The sequence below is a fragment of the Penicillium citrinum genome, assembly GCF_028827155.1.
Source record: "Penicillium citrinum strain IBT 23319 chromosome Unknown utg000001l:1.0-4955037.0:1.0-4956770.0, whole genome shotgun sequence".
NCBI lineage: Eukaryota > Fungi > Ascomycota > Eurotiomycetes > Eurotiales > Aspergillaceae > Penicillium > Penicillium citrinum.
The window spans coordinates 3,475,221-3,488,892 of record NW_026622686.1 but is presented as its reverse complement, the minus strand read 5'-3'; the positions used below and the strand labels follow the sequence as shown (position 1 = coordinate 3,488,892).

At 46.6% G+C, this 13,672-nt stretch overlaps 5 protein-coding genes across 5 annotated transcripts; 2 read left to right on the top strand and 3 right to left on the bottom strand.

Moving 5' to 3' along the window:
• Positions 1 to 1,065: 1,065 nt before the first annotated feature.
• On the top strand, positions 1,066 to 2,884 carry N7469_001313 (MFS transporter; the record flags this gene model as incomplete). Its single annotated transcript, XM_056640233.1, has 3 exons — positions 1,066 to 1,355; positions 1,427 to 2,327; positions 2,384 to 2,884. 3 exons carry the CDS (start codon positions 1,066 to 1,068, stop codon positions 2,882 to 2,884), a joined length of 1,692 nt encoding a protein of 563 aa, XP_056505990.1.
• A 1,155-nt stretch (positions 2,885 to 4,039) lies between these two features.
• On the bottom strand, positions 4,040 to 5,791 carry N7469_001312 (general substrate transporter; the record flags this gene model as incomplete). The annotated part of the gene is made up of 5 exons (XM_056640232.1): positions 4,040 to 4,310; positions 4,376 to 4,587; positions 4,674 to 5,290; positions 5,358 to 5,501; positions 5,563 to 5,791. 5 exons carry the CDS (start codon positions 5,789 to 5,791, stop codon positions 4,040 to 4,042), a joined length of 1,473 nt encoding a protein of 490 aa, XP_056505989.1.
• A 712-nt stretch (positions 5,792 to 6,503) lies between these two features.
• Positions 6,504 to 8,561, bottom strand: N7469_001311 (uncharacterized protein; the record flags this gene model as incomplete). Its single annotated transcript, XM_056640231.1, has 2 exons — positions 6,504 to 6,614; positions 6,693 to 8,561. The coding sequence occupies 2 exons, from the start codon at positions 8,559 to 8,561 to the stop codon at positions 6,504 to 6,506; spliced, it is 1,980 nt and encodes a 659-aa protein (XP_056505988.1).
• Positions 8,562 to 8,764: 203 nt separating this feature from the next.
• N7469_001310 (GDP-Man:Man(1)GlcNAc(2)-PP-dolichol alpha-1,3-mannosyltransferase) lies at positions 8,765 to 10,285 on the bottom strand (the record flags this gene model as incomplete). The annotated part of the gene is made up of 2 exons (XM_056640230.1): positions 8,765 to 9,372; positions 9,430 to 10,285. 2 exons carry the CDS (start codon positions 10,283 to 10,285, stop codon positions 8,765 to 8,767), a joined length of 1,464 nt encoding a protein of 487 aa, XP_056505987.1.
• Positions 10,286 to 11,332: 1,047 nt separating this feature from the next.
• N7469_001309 (uncharacterized protein) lies at positions 11,333 to 12,955 on the top strand (the record flags this gene model as incomplete). Its single annotated transcript, XM_056640229.1, has 2 exons — positions 11,333 to 11,442; positions 11,662 to 12,955. 2 exons carry the CDS (start codon positions 11,333 to 11,335, stop codon positions 12,953 to 12,955), a joined length of 1,404 nt encoding a protein of 467 aa, XP_056505986.1.
• Between the last annotated feature and the right edge of the window lie 717 nt (positions 12,956 to 13,672).

Sequence of the window (13,672 nt, the reverse complement as noted above, 5' to 3'; positions counted from 1 at the left end):
ACATCATGGCGTTTCTGGATAGACGACCCTCGGGGTTGCCTTGTCTTTGAACCTTTTTACTGCTCCTCTTCCCCTTCTTCTTCTCCTCTTTCTCTCTTTCTTCTCCTCCCTCTATTCCTCGTTTCTTATTATTCCAAGCTGCTCCTCTCTCAGGGACGGCACGACTTACGAACTCCATGGATTTGTTTCAATGACCCTGATCAACGCTTGGATGCATTTAGAACCCGGCGGACTCTGTTTCTCTGCAATTCTTTCTTTCTTTTCTTTCTTTGTCTCTCTTCCTTCCATTCCCCTTTTCGCGGCGTGTATGAGATTAGCCAGTTTTTGATTCCCTTCCGATTCACTTCTCGGCCTTGTTTTATTGAAAATACCCCCTACTGGGTTGATTCTTTTCAAGTCTGTTCTTCGATTTTGTTGGGCAGGCGCTGGCTTCACGGTGTTTGATGTATATGGGTATTTTTTTCTCCTTTCGCAGCTTAGACACCAACATCTAACCCACCCCGAAATACTGCAAATTGCTAACTCTCTCCTTTCTTGAATGAGTAATATCTATCTTATTTTTCCGAATCTACATAGCACTTTACGCATAGACAACCATCTCCGCTTATAAAATTACACCTTTCCGAATTGGGATATCCCAGCCTCAGGCCGAAAATCACGCCTTTGGCCCAACCACGTCACCGTCCTTGCACGCAAACGATGTTGTACACTGCAACTATTCAAAATCTTATAACATTCTCCTCACTCCCAACCTTTCACGCTACTCACATTCCTTAAGACTCCGCGTCCTCGGCCCAATGACGTAGAGTGGAGTCGCGACAACACAGCAACTGATCCACCCAGCTGACTCGGCCGCCTATCAATTGGAGTCATCCGAAGAGCTCCAAACCATCGCCGAGAGACCTCCGCAAGGCGCTTGACCTGACGAACCCCGCCAGGGACGGAGTCAGGTCGTACATATAACCTTCCTGCATTGGCTACAAAGCCGAACTCGCCATTTACTCCGTCAATCTCGACTTCCTGACATCAACGTTAAACAAGAGAATTGACGGGTCCCGGGGCGCAATGACGAGCTCCGACAGGAACGCTGATTCGGCCATCGATAAGCGGGACTTCGATGCGAATCGGCCGCTGCTCCGAGATGAAATAGACAGTGATATCCAGCCAAGTCCACAGTATCGGCATTCACGATCGGGGTCACATCGTTCGCGCCTATCGCGCATCAGCCGTGAAGGTGCTAATAGCGACGATGGTCTATTGAATGACGTTGTGGATGGTATTGTTGAACGAGATCGTCAGAAAATGCATAAGGAAGTTATCAGGGTGGTGAGCTTTGCTTGGGGTGTTGTGACATGGTATGAAATTTGATCCAAACTGCTTCTATCCGTTCTATTTGTCACTGACTTTTATCTTTCTCTCTGGTTAGTTTGGGCGCTGGCAGTATTACAGCATTCTCTCTGTATGGCCATCTATTTCTCACACGGCTTCATTACACACAACTTCAAATCAACGCAGTCTCCATAGCTGCGGAGATAGCGATGTATCTTTTCGTCCCATTGTTTGGATTCCTCTGCGATCGTTATAGCCCGTCGCCCTTGTCCCTCGGCTCCGGACTCACATTTGGGGTGGGATACCTGCTTGCGGCATTCACATATAAGAAGGGCCCACCGCCCGATGTTGGGGGTACAGGATACCCATTCTGGGTCATGATAGTAGCTTTCATTCTTATCGGCATGGGAACAAGCTGCATGTATCTTTCTGCGGTGGCCACATGCGCAAAGAACTATGGCCGAGGAAAACATAAGGGAATTATGCTTGCTATTCCTATTGCAGCATTTGGCTTGAGCGGCATGTGGCAGAGTCAGATCGGAACGTATATCCTTTATGAGCGCAACCCAGATGGCAGCCATGGCGACGTGGATGTATTCCGGTATTTTCTTTTTTTGGGACTGCTTCTCCTTGTGATCGGTATCATTGGGACTTTTACTTTGCGGATCGTGGATGACGATGAAGAAAAATATATTGATGAGACAGTAGAGGAACTGGAGCGCAGTGGTCTTCTTGAGGAGAGTGACTTTTTCAGGCCTCGCACTGGTGAGAGAGATGCCACTCAGTATGGCACATTTGCCTCGGACGCCGATGAAACAGGCTCTTTGACTTTATCCGAGGAGGAACGCGAGGAAAGAAGACGTGAGGAAGAAGAGCGGCGTAAGAAGAACTGGCTTCTTAACTACGAAACACGAGCCTTTCTTCAAGATCCCACGATGTGGTGGCTGGCCGCAGGGTTCTTCTTGGTCACGGGGCCTGGAGAATCTTATATCAACAACGTCAGTCAAATTTACAGGAATCTAGACTTTTATGCCGTGCTAACAGCATACCACAGCTTGGAACGGTCATTCCAACTCTCACGCCACCAACATATGCCCCAGAAGTTGCTCCCCCTGCTGGTCTTCCATCAACACATGTCAGCACAATTGCTTTAACATCGACCATTGCCAGAATCCTCACTGGGTCTCTGTCTGATTTCTTCGCGCCTCCTGCAACACATCTTTTCCCTCCTATTCCAGAAGGTAGTCGTCATCGAGCTGAGATTCTTTCAGATGACAAAGCCCGTCCAACAGTCTCACGGATGGCCTTTCTTCTCCCCTCAGCACTTCTCCTATCTTTTGGTTACCTCATTCTCTCTACACCACTTCCCCTAGAGGAACCGTCTATATTCCACCTTACCACCGCCCTCGTGGGCTTCGGCTATGGCAGCGCCTTTTCTCTCACCCCGATCCTCATTTCAGTCGTATGGGGCGTGGAGAATTTCGCCACTAATTGGGGTATTGTAGCCATGATGCCAGCCCTGGGTGCAGCACTCTGGGGGGGTCATCTATTCTAGCGCCTACCAAAAAGCTATAGACGATGGTTCTGGCTCTACCGATGGTCAGTGCCACGGCTGGCGCTGCTTTGGCATTTGGGCAGTCGGTTGTACCCTTAGTGTCTGGGTTGCCATTGCAGCTTGGTTGGTTGCGTGGCGAGGTTGGAAACGGCGTGGAGTTGTTGTTTAGGCATATTCGTGATGTCATTCTCATTTAGCGGAAATGATTATAGAGCATCTAGGGTTTCCTTCTGTTTATGATTTGATATTTGCAACCCTAATCGATCTCAATAATGTGGCTTTCTTGTAAAGATTCCCCCGCGCTTTGCAAATGCCCACCGTTCGAATAGTCTTGTAGGATTGCAATGAATCATGATTCGCCATTTTCATTTTATGTGCTTGCGTTCGAAGATTGTGAATATCGTGGGTGTTGATAAGAAGTTCTGAATTACATTCTTCAAGCATCCGTTTGATTGCAGCTGGTCGCATCCCCATACTAATTAAATCGAGAATTAATTGTCGTTGATCATCTGTGAGTTTACGAGCCCCTGGATGAGAAACAAGATTTTCCGATAAAGGATGGTTGTGCTCCGCATGAACCATCTTGATACGCCATTTGACTTCGGGATCCTTCGCTTTCCGATAGAACAATAAATCTGCAAAGCGCAGTCACTTTTTCGAGTACTTGTTTTTTTCGGTGCTTGGCACTTGGCGGGGCTTTTATGCGATCACGATATTGCCCATCGCGATCACAGTGTAGATAGAGATGGCGATTTTCGCTATCTTTACCAATGACGAGAACGTATCCGTTCATCACAGCATGCGTTTTGAAGGTCTTGATGACCTCGTCACGAGTGTCGAAGGCCTGCATGGCAATATCGAATAGGGAGTCATCTATATCAGACTGTTGCCGTATTGAATTGCTGTGCGGCCTGATTGGATTGTTCTGCTGTTATCTTGGACTGCCATACTTGCATGTTCTGCTGCCATATCGAAGCGGGATGATGCAGGGGTCTTGAATTGCAAAAGGAGTAAGTTGGTGGAAGAATAGAAGATAGAAATGATTCAGAACCAGGGGAGTGGCTTACATATGGATTTCTACCAGCTCCGTAATGAATCCCGATATGATCTAGGTATATCACAGCTTACTCATGTGCCTATGCAAAGCTGAAGAATCTATTTGGACAGCTCTGTCACTGTCGTGGTTTCTTCGCCCATTTCCTCTCTAGAAGAATCGAATTCTTTGACTTCCCTGTCACGTTGAGGAGCAAATTTGGCATCAATCTCTTCCAATTCCATACGGCTTGTTTCAGGCATAAAGAAGTACCCGAATAGAAGCGCCACTGCGGAAAGAGATCCGTATATGAAGCCAAGTTTCCCACCCAGGTATACATGGCCGGGTGTGTTAGCCGTCTCCATATATGGGTATGAAAATGTGACAGCAAATCTAATACAACATTTAGTCCCTTAAAGAGCAAGAAAATAAACAAAAGATTGGGAGGATTCACTCACTCGGTGATCAATTTGATGAAATAGGCTATTTGTAAAGTCATCTCGCGCAAAGGTGAGGAGGGCAGCTCGGCGCCAATAACATATGTCAAGGGCGCCCAGCCGAGAGACCAGCTGAAGCTGAAGATCATCAGCATTGCGACAATACCTTGCTTGGCTGAGGTGTTGCTTGAATCTGCCGTGCCAAGGCCACCCATTGTCATAAGAGATGCTGTCTGGAAAATCGAACTTGTATGGAACAGAGCTCTGGTTTATCTGTAAGTATCTATCGTAAAGACCTGAGTGGTTGGTTTCATCGTACCTTTCGTCCGATTACGTCAATAAGAGACGCTGAAATGATAATAGCACCAATATCAACCGCGTTAGTGCCGAGTGTGACACTGAATGGATTGATTGACTTCAATTGCTTCACGAACAATGTCCCGTATTGAGAAGCAAACGCTTGACCAGTGGCCTGCTGAAAGAAATTCGACATAACAACGACAAATGTGCGTAGTCGGTTGGGTTTTGTGAATAGATCACTGAAGCTCCTCTTTTGAAGCTGACCCGAGACTTTCAATGAGAGGACATCAAACTCAGCCCGAAGATCTTCTTCTGACATATTCTGGGGCTTGAGCTTTCTGAGGGCTTCGAAAGCTTCGGTCTCACGATCACGAAGAAGAAGCCAGCGCGGAGACTCAGCGATGAACCACACAAGACAGATTACAATAGATGGAACAACAAGCAATAGACCGAATGGAATCCTCCAAGCGGCGTTTGTTTGAATAGTTTTGGTTCCTCGAGTGATGGATGTCACGATGAGGCCCCCGACCTTGATGGCGAGCCAATATAGCACGCTTACTCCACCACGACTTCTTGCAGGTGCGATTTCAGAGAGCGTTGTTGGTATGACGGCTAACTGCATTCCTAGATAGATGTCTTCGAAGGGCAAGAGTAAATACTTAGCCACAGTTGGGTCAATGGGCATCGAAGATTGGCAACTTACAATGCAAAGCACGACCAGCCTGTATCTGAGCCTGTGTCGTTGAACTGATCACCACAGAGGCACTGCCTAGGGCATAGATGCTCATGACGAAGACACACATACGACGGCCATAGGTATTGCTCACCCATCCACCCAAGAATACACCTAAGAATCATAGTATTTAGATCAGGGCAGCACTCATAAGAAGGACGAAAAAGGTATTTACCGATGATTTGACCTGCAGCCTTCAAACTGTTGTATAAAGATGTGAACAAAGGCTCTAACGCCCACTCTCCCGTCTTCTCATTATAGATGCCAAATTGACGTTCAAAGGAATTCATCGCTTGACACGATGCAAAAGCTTGATCACTGAATCCATAATTGAAAGCCGAGACTACCAACAAAGTCGTCGAAAAGAGCAGCATTGGGCTCACACCCCGTCTGTCGAGTATCATTTTGATAAAACGTTGCAAAGAAAAACTTTCCCCATGAATAAGAGTGGCGGGGAGAGATGTTTATCAATCAAATCAATCAAATCAATCGCATCAAAGATAAATCAGATAAAATCTAACCAAGCGAGACGAAAGGCAAAATCCAAAAAAAAAAAAAATAGAAAAAAAATGAAGGATTATCCTGGGAACAACCGGACAACTGACCGTGGCCCACTTGGCATGTTTTCCTCAGTCTGCCGGATTATCGGAAGACCTGCTTTAGTCCGTGGAGAATATTACACGGGACCAGCGCTTCCAATGGGTAGTTGCGCTAGCATCAGCCCTACCAGCCTTGTAGGGTCGAGAAAACAGAGCTAAGCTTTGCCAGGAGATTAGGTGGCGAGCGCTCGGCAAATCGTATGGGCCTTGACGACGAGAATGGATCAGTCGCTCCACAAATGATGACGATCGCACAATTCATACACTTAAGGCAACACAGTTATTCACATGATGCATAGAGCAGGTGAAAGATTTAGGAGGTGATGGGCTACAGTGTAGTTTTGGAGAGGGGTTTCCAGCGGATGAGGCGGGTTACGTGAATGTGTGATGTGATGCTCATGACAATCGACTTCTATCTCGGCTCTGGGATATCTCATGGCCCAATTGATTCCATTGGTTTCACGCTAAAAAAAAGGGGGGAAGAGATGCATGGTCTAATGCACTAGCACCCAAGAGGCTAAACGTCTGTTGATGTCGGGTCAAGACCTGTAAAGACTTTGTACAATCGCTTACTGGCTGCGGGGCCAACACGCGAATTGGTCAAACCGCCGTTCTTGTTCGCAGATTTCTAGACAAGTCAGCAGAATTTCGAGGTGGGAGTACCAAGGATGCCATTGCAGCCAAGTGAAAAAGAAAAAGGACATACCATAACATCTTCCAGCATCGTGGGCCCATGCCTGCGCATGCTTCTGATCAAGTCGGTTACGCTGGGATACTGTGCTGCAATCCCATAAGCCATAGGAGCAGTAACTCGATTTACCTCCTGGAGCATTTTGATGAAAGTGTCTTGCTTATCTTCGCCCGTCTTGACCTGGCCCACATCCATGCAGAACGCGGCATCATTGCCGTCAGATCGTTGCCGTCGATATGGAATTGTGGAGATATGTTCAGTGAAATTTTTTATCCATTCAGCCGACTCAGACGGCGTATTAGTATGATGGATCAGACATGCATGGGTTACCTGTAGCCCTAACAAGGCATCCTCGATGGTGTCATCGTCGACTGGTGGAGTAGTTTCGGGTTTGTTTTTCTTCTTTCGACCACGAGAGGGCGCGGATGAAGTTTCAGTGCTGGTTGGTTCGTACTGGCGTAACACTTCTGCTTGGTACGCTCGATTCCGTGAATTTCGGTTCTTGCGCATCCAACTTGTAAGGCCCTCTATGAGGTAAATGATATTGCAATCTGGGTATGCACTTTTGATCTTCAAAACATGCAGTTCTAGTGATTCTCTGTCCTCGCCATCCGGGGATGGAATGACCATATCAACAAATTCTTGAGCCGGTACCAAACACAGCACGTGGTTTTCATTTTTGACATGGAAAGAGCACGGTTCCCAATGGCCGGCGTCCTCATTGAATCGTGCATTCATCTTCCGGCGCCATTTGACTAAATTTGGAATGGAGCCCGTAATGAAATTATGATCCACTCCAAGCCGTTTCATGAACTCGATTGTTTGATTTCCTACGGCAACTCCCTCAAATGAGGATGCCATGTCGATAATCATTTCCGGCGTAGAGTCCTTCTTGTCCACCTTGAGCTTGTTGACCTCTGATATGTCCGCTTCTAGCTGTTTTTGCTTTGCCTTGTCTGCCTTGAGCTGCTGTTTTCTTTCTTTTTCGGCCTGACGCTCAATATCTCGCAAGGCTTTGGCATCCGCCCTAGCCCTTGCCTTTGCTTCTTTCTCTTCAGTTGTAAGCTTGCTCGTTTTCTTAGTGGGGCGTTTCGGTTGAACCGGCTCGTCTAGATCGTCAGATAGATTCAAACCGGCTATGGTACTGCCTTTCTCTTTGTGAAACCGTGAACCCTGTTTCTCCGGGGAGCGAATGCCGCTGCTATTCCGACCAGTGCCCAGATTCGACAGCAAGCCAGCAGTTTTACTAGAAAACAATCCATTCGAGGCGAATGTTCCCGTCTTCGGCTCATCATCAAAATCCGCAAGCTCTGCAATTTCCGGCAGGCCAAACGGATCACTAAATTCATCAATTTCCTCTTGTCTAGCCCTATGAGACGTATCTTTCCCGGGTGGTTTAAGCATATCATCGTCGTCGCCATCCAAGGTAAGTATGTCTGAGAATTCGCATATTGGGTCTCGCGACCGGGAAGGTTGTTTTGGCTTCGAGGTCGGTTGGGATGAGTTCCAGATAATAGGATCCGAGTCTAGTACATCTCGCATTGGTTGTCGATGCGTCGCCGTAGCGGGGTTCGAGGGAGGAAGACCAAAATCCTCGTCCGAAAACAAGAAAGATGGTACTCGCTCCGAGATTGTAGTTTCACTCATTGACGTAATTTTTCGGAGAGGTGATCGCTTCTCATTGCTCACTCTGCGCTTTTTTGTTGGTTTATCAAACACCGCGTCGCAATTAAAGACCGAAACGTCGACCGAATCGGATGAAACTGTTCCCAGGTGGGATGCGCTCCGCGAGGGCAGCGGACGTGTATTCTGCCGCTCATTTGGGACTCGCGGTTTATCTGGAAGTGGCGGATCAGAAGAAATCAGGTCAATGACCTCAGGCATGGTGGGATATGCCGAGGAGACGAAGAGGACGACGCGGAGGAACGCGACGTCACGAAGTCAGGTGATATCTTCAGCCGATCTACGCGGGAACTATAAAATTTGGGAAGCGAGATGCAACAAAAAGTATTTAAAGAATGGGAGTGACAAAGAAAACAGAGAAAGGGAAGAAAGTAAAAAAGAAAGAAAGGGTATAAATTCTTGAATTACACTGCGCGAAGCAAAATAGCCACAGCTACGGCAAGAAGAGACGCCAGAGCAGCAAGTATAACAAACACCTGCTGCCACCCGTGGAAGGGACGCCTGTTGGCAGACAACATCGTAGAAATCTCGTCTTCCAGTCGATCTCCCATTGTAGTGAGAGAGAATTCCTTCTCGGCTCTCATCTTTCCAGCCTTTTCCATTTGCTTCACCTCTTCTTGGCTCATGCCATAGAGCACTTTATCCATAATTGTTGTCCATTCATCAATCGCATGCGCATCCCGGAGCCAGCCCGTGACGCCCTCGACAATAGTTTCCAATGGACCACCTGTGTTAGAGGCCAGCACCGGAAGACCAGCATGCATTGCCTCGACTGGGACGATGCCAAAATGTTCGTTGATTGGGGTGTAGAGAAGAAGTTTCGATTGCGCGAGGAGGGTATCTTTGAAGGTAGTAGGAACGGAAAGAAGGAAAAGGACATCGATCTCGTCCGGGATGGACAAAGCGGAGACAACAGTCTTTGAGGTTGCAGTTCTCAGATTCAGGCCAGTTGCGAGGTCATCGAGTTCCTGGTGGTACTGAACGTTTTCTTGGACGCGATTGTCATAGCCGCCTAGTAGAATGATGAGAATGACTGCCCTGCATTTCCAAAGAAAAGAATCAAACTTACCAGCAACTACCAATCGCGTGCCTTTGCGCTTCTCTGCGCCTAGTCCATGGTAAGCCCGAATTGCCAAAGCCATGTCTTTCTTGCGCTCGAATCGATTGATGCTCAGCAAGATCTTCTTGCCATTCCATAAAGGGCCACTTTCGGCATTTTCAGGCATGACCTTCGCATCTGTATCAACGCATGGGTAGACAACTTCTACTTCGCCTAGTCGATCAGGCCCGAAGACATCTCTAACAACACCCCGCGAGAAGTTGGAGTTTGCAACGACTCGATCTGACGCACTCAGTGCCCATCCCTCAAACCAATCAAAAGGGAATCTATATAGAGACTTTACCAGGCGAAGAAGTGAGCCGCCTTCGTCTCGTCGTGCAAGTAATTGGTCGGGGAAATGACAATAGAAGAGGATACGCTGGGTGCGAGATCTGCGAGGTTGGCTGAATGTTTTCAAGATTGGAACGCATGCAGGGAGCTGATCAACAATAAAGATATCATCCTGGAAATCGTTCACACCGGTAGTTTTGTCTTTCTCCTGCCTTGAACTGCTCGGTTGATCTCTGGATCCAAGTTCTGAAAGAAGCGACACGGTAAGGTGGAGTTGGCGTAACGATGCCATGAGGATGTGTAAGCGACCAAATAAATGCGCTGGAAAGATGGTGTCTCCGCGAACACGCACATCGAGTGTACCATCGCGCGCTTCCTCAAAACAATGTGTCTTGTCACAATGGGAGGTATAGATTGTGACGCGGTGACCGCGATTTTGCAGGGCCAATGCGACGTCAATGATCAATCGCTCTGCACCACCAATGCCAAGGTCGGGATGGATAATGACCACATTTGAGGGCGCGAGACCCGACATTGCTGTGGTGTTTGAGAAGCAAAAGCAGAAGCTGTAGCTGTCACGGAGAGCTGCGATCAAGCCACGTTGGAGCGAGACGTCATCTTAAGATGCTGACTCAGCAGATTTTTCCTAGCGGGGCATTTTGCATCGATTTACATCGATTGATTTAGGGCATATTCAATATAATTGGGATATTTTAATTAGAATGGTGCGTAGAGCATGCTAAATTATGATAACACCGACTTTCCAACATTGGTTTTATCTATAGAATCCTTGACCCTTGACCATCCTCCATGTAGAGTGTATTGGATGGATGAGATGCCCAAAGGCTACTATTAGATATGTATACTAAAAGCTACTACTACTTATGAATGAAATATTATCCTCAGTCAGAAATAATTCAAGGTTAGTAGTAAATCATATACTATTGCATATTTTCTCCATGATTCTTGGGACAAGATCTAGCTATAACCTCTGACTAACTAGTACTAGACCAGTGTAATCAATCACTGGCAAGAATATCAGTGTACATTAAATGTGATTTTCTTCATAGAGATAGATATATGCTCGTAATGACTTTACTGATTCTATGTTTAACTTGAACTCGTACTGCTAGCAATAATGTCGTAGCACAGAACGATATCGGATGACGGGCGTTGGTGCATTTGCCGGTGGATATTTCTTAAACCGGCTCTTCTCCTCTTCTCCAATTCTGCAATTCCAACTGGGAATCACTTCAAGTCCAGAGGCAAGAATGGGCAACAAGTAATATTGGTATTTGCAAAAGACATTGAGCTTCTCATCCAAAGTTTGTTTCAATCCAAGCAGCATATGCAGTGTAGCTCCAGCTCGCGCGGCAATCCGGGGAAATTCAATCAGATAACTTTTTTTGCGGAGACGCTTGAAGGGCTTGGCTATTCCGGCAAATAAATCGCTGTGATGTCCGAAGACCCCAACTTCAGCTGCACAAAGAGGGGGCTCCAGTCAAACCCCCCCCAGAAAATGTTCTTTTTCTTTCGATAGTTGATTCCGATACATTTTCTAGGTGGAAAGTTATTTTTAGATATGGGGGAAGAGAAGAAGAATGATGCGAGCAGCATCGCTGGTCGTGAACAAACCATTCAGCCTTCTCTGACACAGATCGAGAATGATTCACCTGCAAAGCCTACAAAATTGTAAGTCTAATGATTGACGAAGACATTGATCCGTCTTTATGTTCCACTGCCAAGCTTTATATCCCATCTTTATGCAGTATGCAACAATAACGGGGATCCCTTATGCATGACAGCTACATGGTAAAATGCGACGAGAAAGCAACTTGTTTTTTTATATATTGAATATATCATGACCTACCATTATTTGATCCATGATGCTAATGCAAACTCTATAATCAGACGCCAGGTCTTTATCATTGCTGCCGGATTCATGACGATGTTCATGACCTGCGCAATTATCTTTGCTTACGGTGTTTACCAGGCTATCTACGAGGAAATGGCCAAACAACCTAATACGCCCTTCACGGGTACATCCTCTTCAATCATAAGTTTGATCGGTACACTGTCAATAGCGATCATGTCCATGGGCGGTCCATTCATCATGAACTGGGCAAAATTATACAGTCCACAGCTCATAATAATGCTGGGTGGCGTGGTCTTTGGCCTTGGATGCATCCTTGCTAGCTTAAGCCAATATGTCTGGGAATTCGCATTAACGCAGGGTCTCCTTGTCGGACTGGGGACTTGCATGGCATATGTCCCTACTATGTCCGTTGCTCCGACATGGTTCGATAAGCGTCGCGGACTTGCGATGGGCATTATCATTTCTGGCTCTGCATGCGGAGGCATGATCTGGCCACCAGTGTTGCGCGCAATAACCTCACAAATTGGATTCCAGAATGCATTGAGGATTTCTGGCTGTTTGGTGATCCTCTTTGTACCTCTTTCGGGTTATACCCTGCGCTGGGAACCTCGATTCAAGGCAAAGGTTCGGGATCAGACAGCTGGACTGTCCAAGGCTACGGGATGGGTAAAGGTACCCTTTGTTGATTGGGAAGTGGCCATGTCCAAGAAATTCGTTGCGCAAGCTCTTGGATGCTTCATTCAATCTGCTGGTTACTCTACTCCTCTCTTCTTTTATGCGGCATTCGCCCAGTCCCTGGGGTACAGTGTCAGCATGGCAGACAATTTCATCACAATTAGCAACGCTGCTAATTTTGTTTCTCGGATTTTGATCGGGCATGCGGCTGACAAGTTCGGCCGATTGAATATTCTTTTTCTAACGACGATCCTGAGCTCAATGGTCGTCTTTGTATTCTGGCTGCCCGCAACCTTTGTCGACAATGGAGTTTCTCATACAGCTGCTGAAGTCTTATTCATAATGTTTGTCATTACATACGGCTCATTTGGTAGTGCGTACATCTCATTGTTTCCTGCAAGCTTGATCGAGCTTTTCGGGGTCCAGCACTTCACTTCAGTCAATGGTGCTCTGTATCTTATTCGGGGTATGGGTGCACTTCTAGGCACGCCATTGACAGGACTATTACTGTCTAGTCAGTCGGCATTATCGGATCCTACGAACTATGAGAGGGCGACTATTGCTGTTGGAGTTTTATTGTTTGCCGCGAGCATGGCAACCCTGTGGGTAAGAATTGAAGGCTGTTCAGGAAAGGCTTGGGCGTGGAAACTCTAGTGTTGGCCGCAAATTTGCCAGAAATGGCTTTTGAGATTATAAGTACGATAACAGAGAATACTGCTACCACGAGTAATAGTATTGCTACCCTACAACTATCAAATTGAGAGGTAGACCAGGTAGTCTCACGGCCCATATCTGTTAGTACGAACAGTAAACCCTTTGACTATGACTACTAGGAAGTACTACTTCCTAGCCCTAGGAAGTAGTACTTCCTTATCAAGGTAGTATAGCGTACTCGCCGAGGCTTTAGTCATGAACCTCAAAAACAGTCCTGGAAGGCACTTGAGGCAGGTCCAATGCGTTAAAAAGTGGTTTATAAAGGATCAGATAAATCAAGTGCGTTGACGCAAGAATAGAATATGTTTAAATAGATGCCTTCTGGCGGCAGTAGTTCTCGAACAACCAATTTAAAGACAGCCAACGGGAAATGTACAACAGAGATTCAACGGCATTTTGGGTCTACCGGATCAGAAAGGGCTGTGTTCACGCACCAGTGGTAATTTGAAGAACATCTTGAGAACAAGGGGATGTTGTGTAAGCAGCAAGATATGGCACAAGGGAAGAAGGGCAAAAGAGGTATCGAAAAATCGAGGTTGAAATAAAAAAAAGGTGTCATAATACAGGGGATGGGGGTAATATGGGGCATAAATCAGTTAAACAGAGATATTGAAGGGAATAAGGGTATGGAACAAGGGTGCGGCAAATATCAATCAG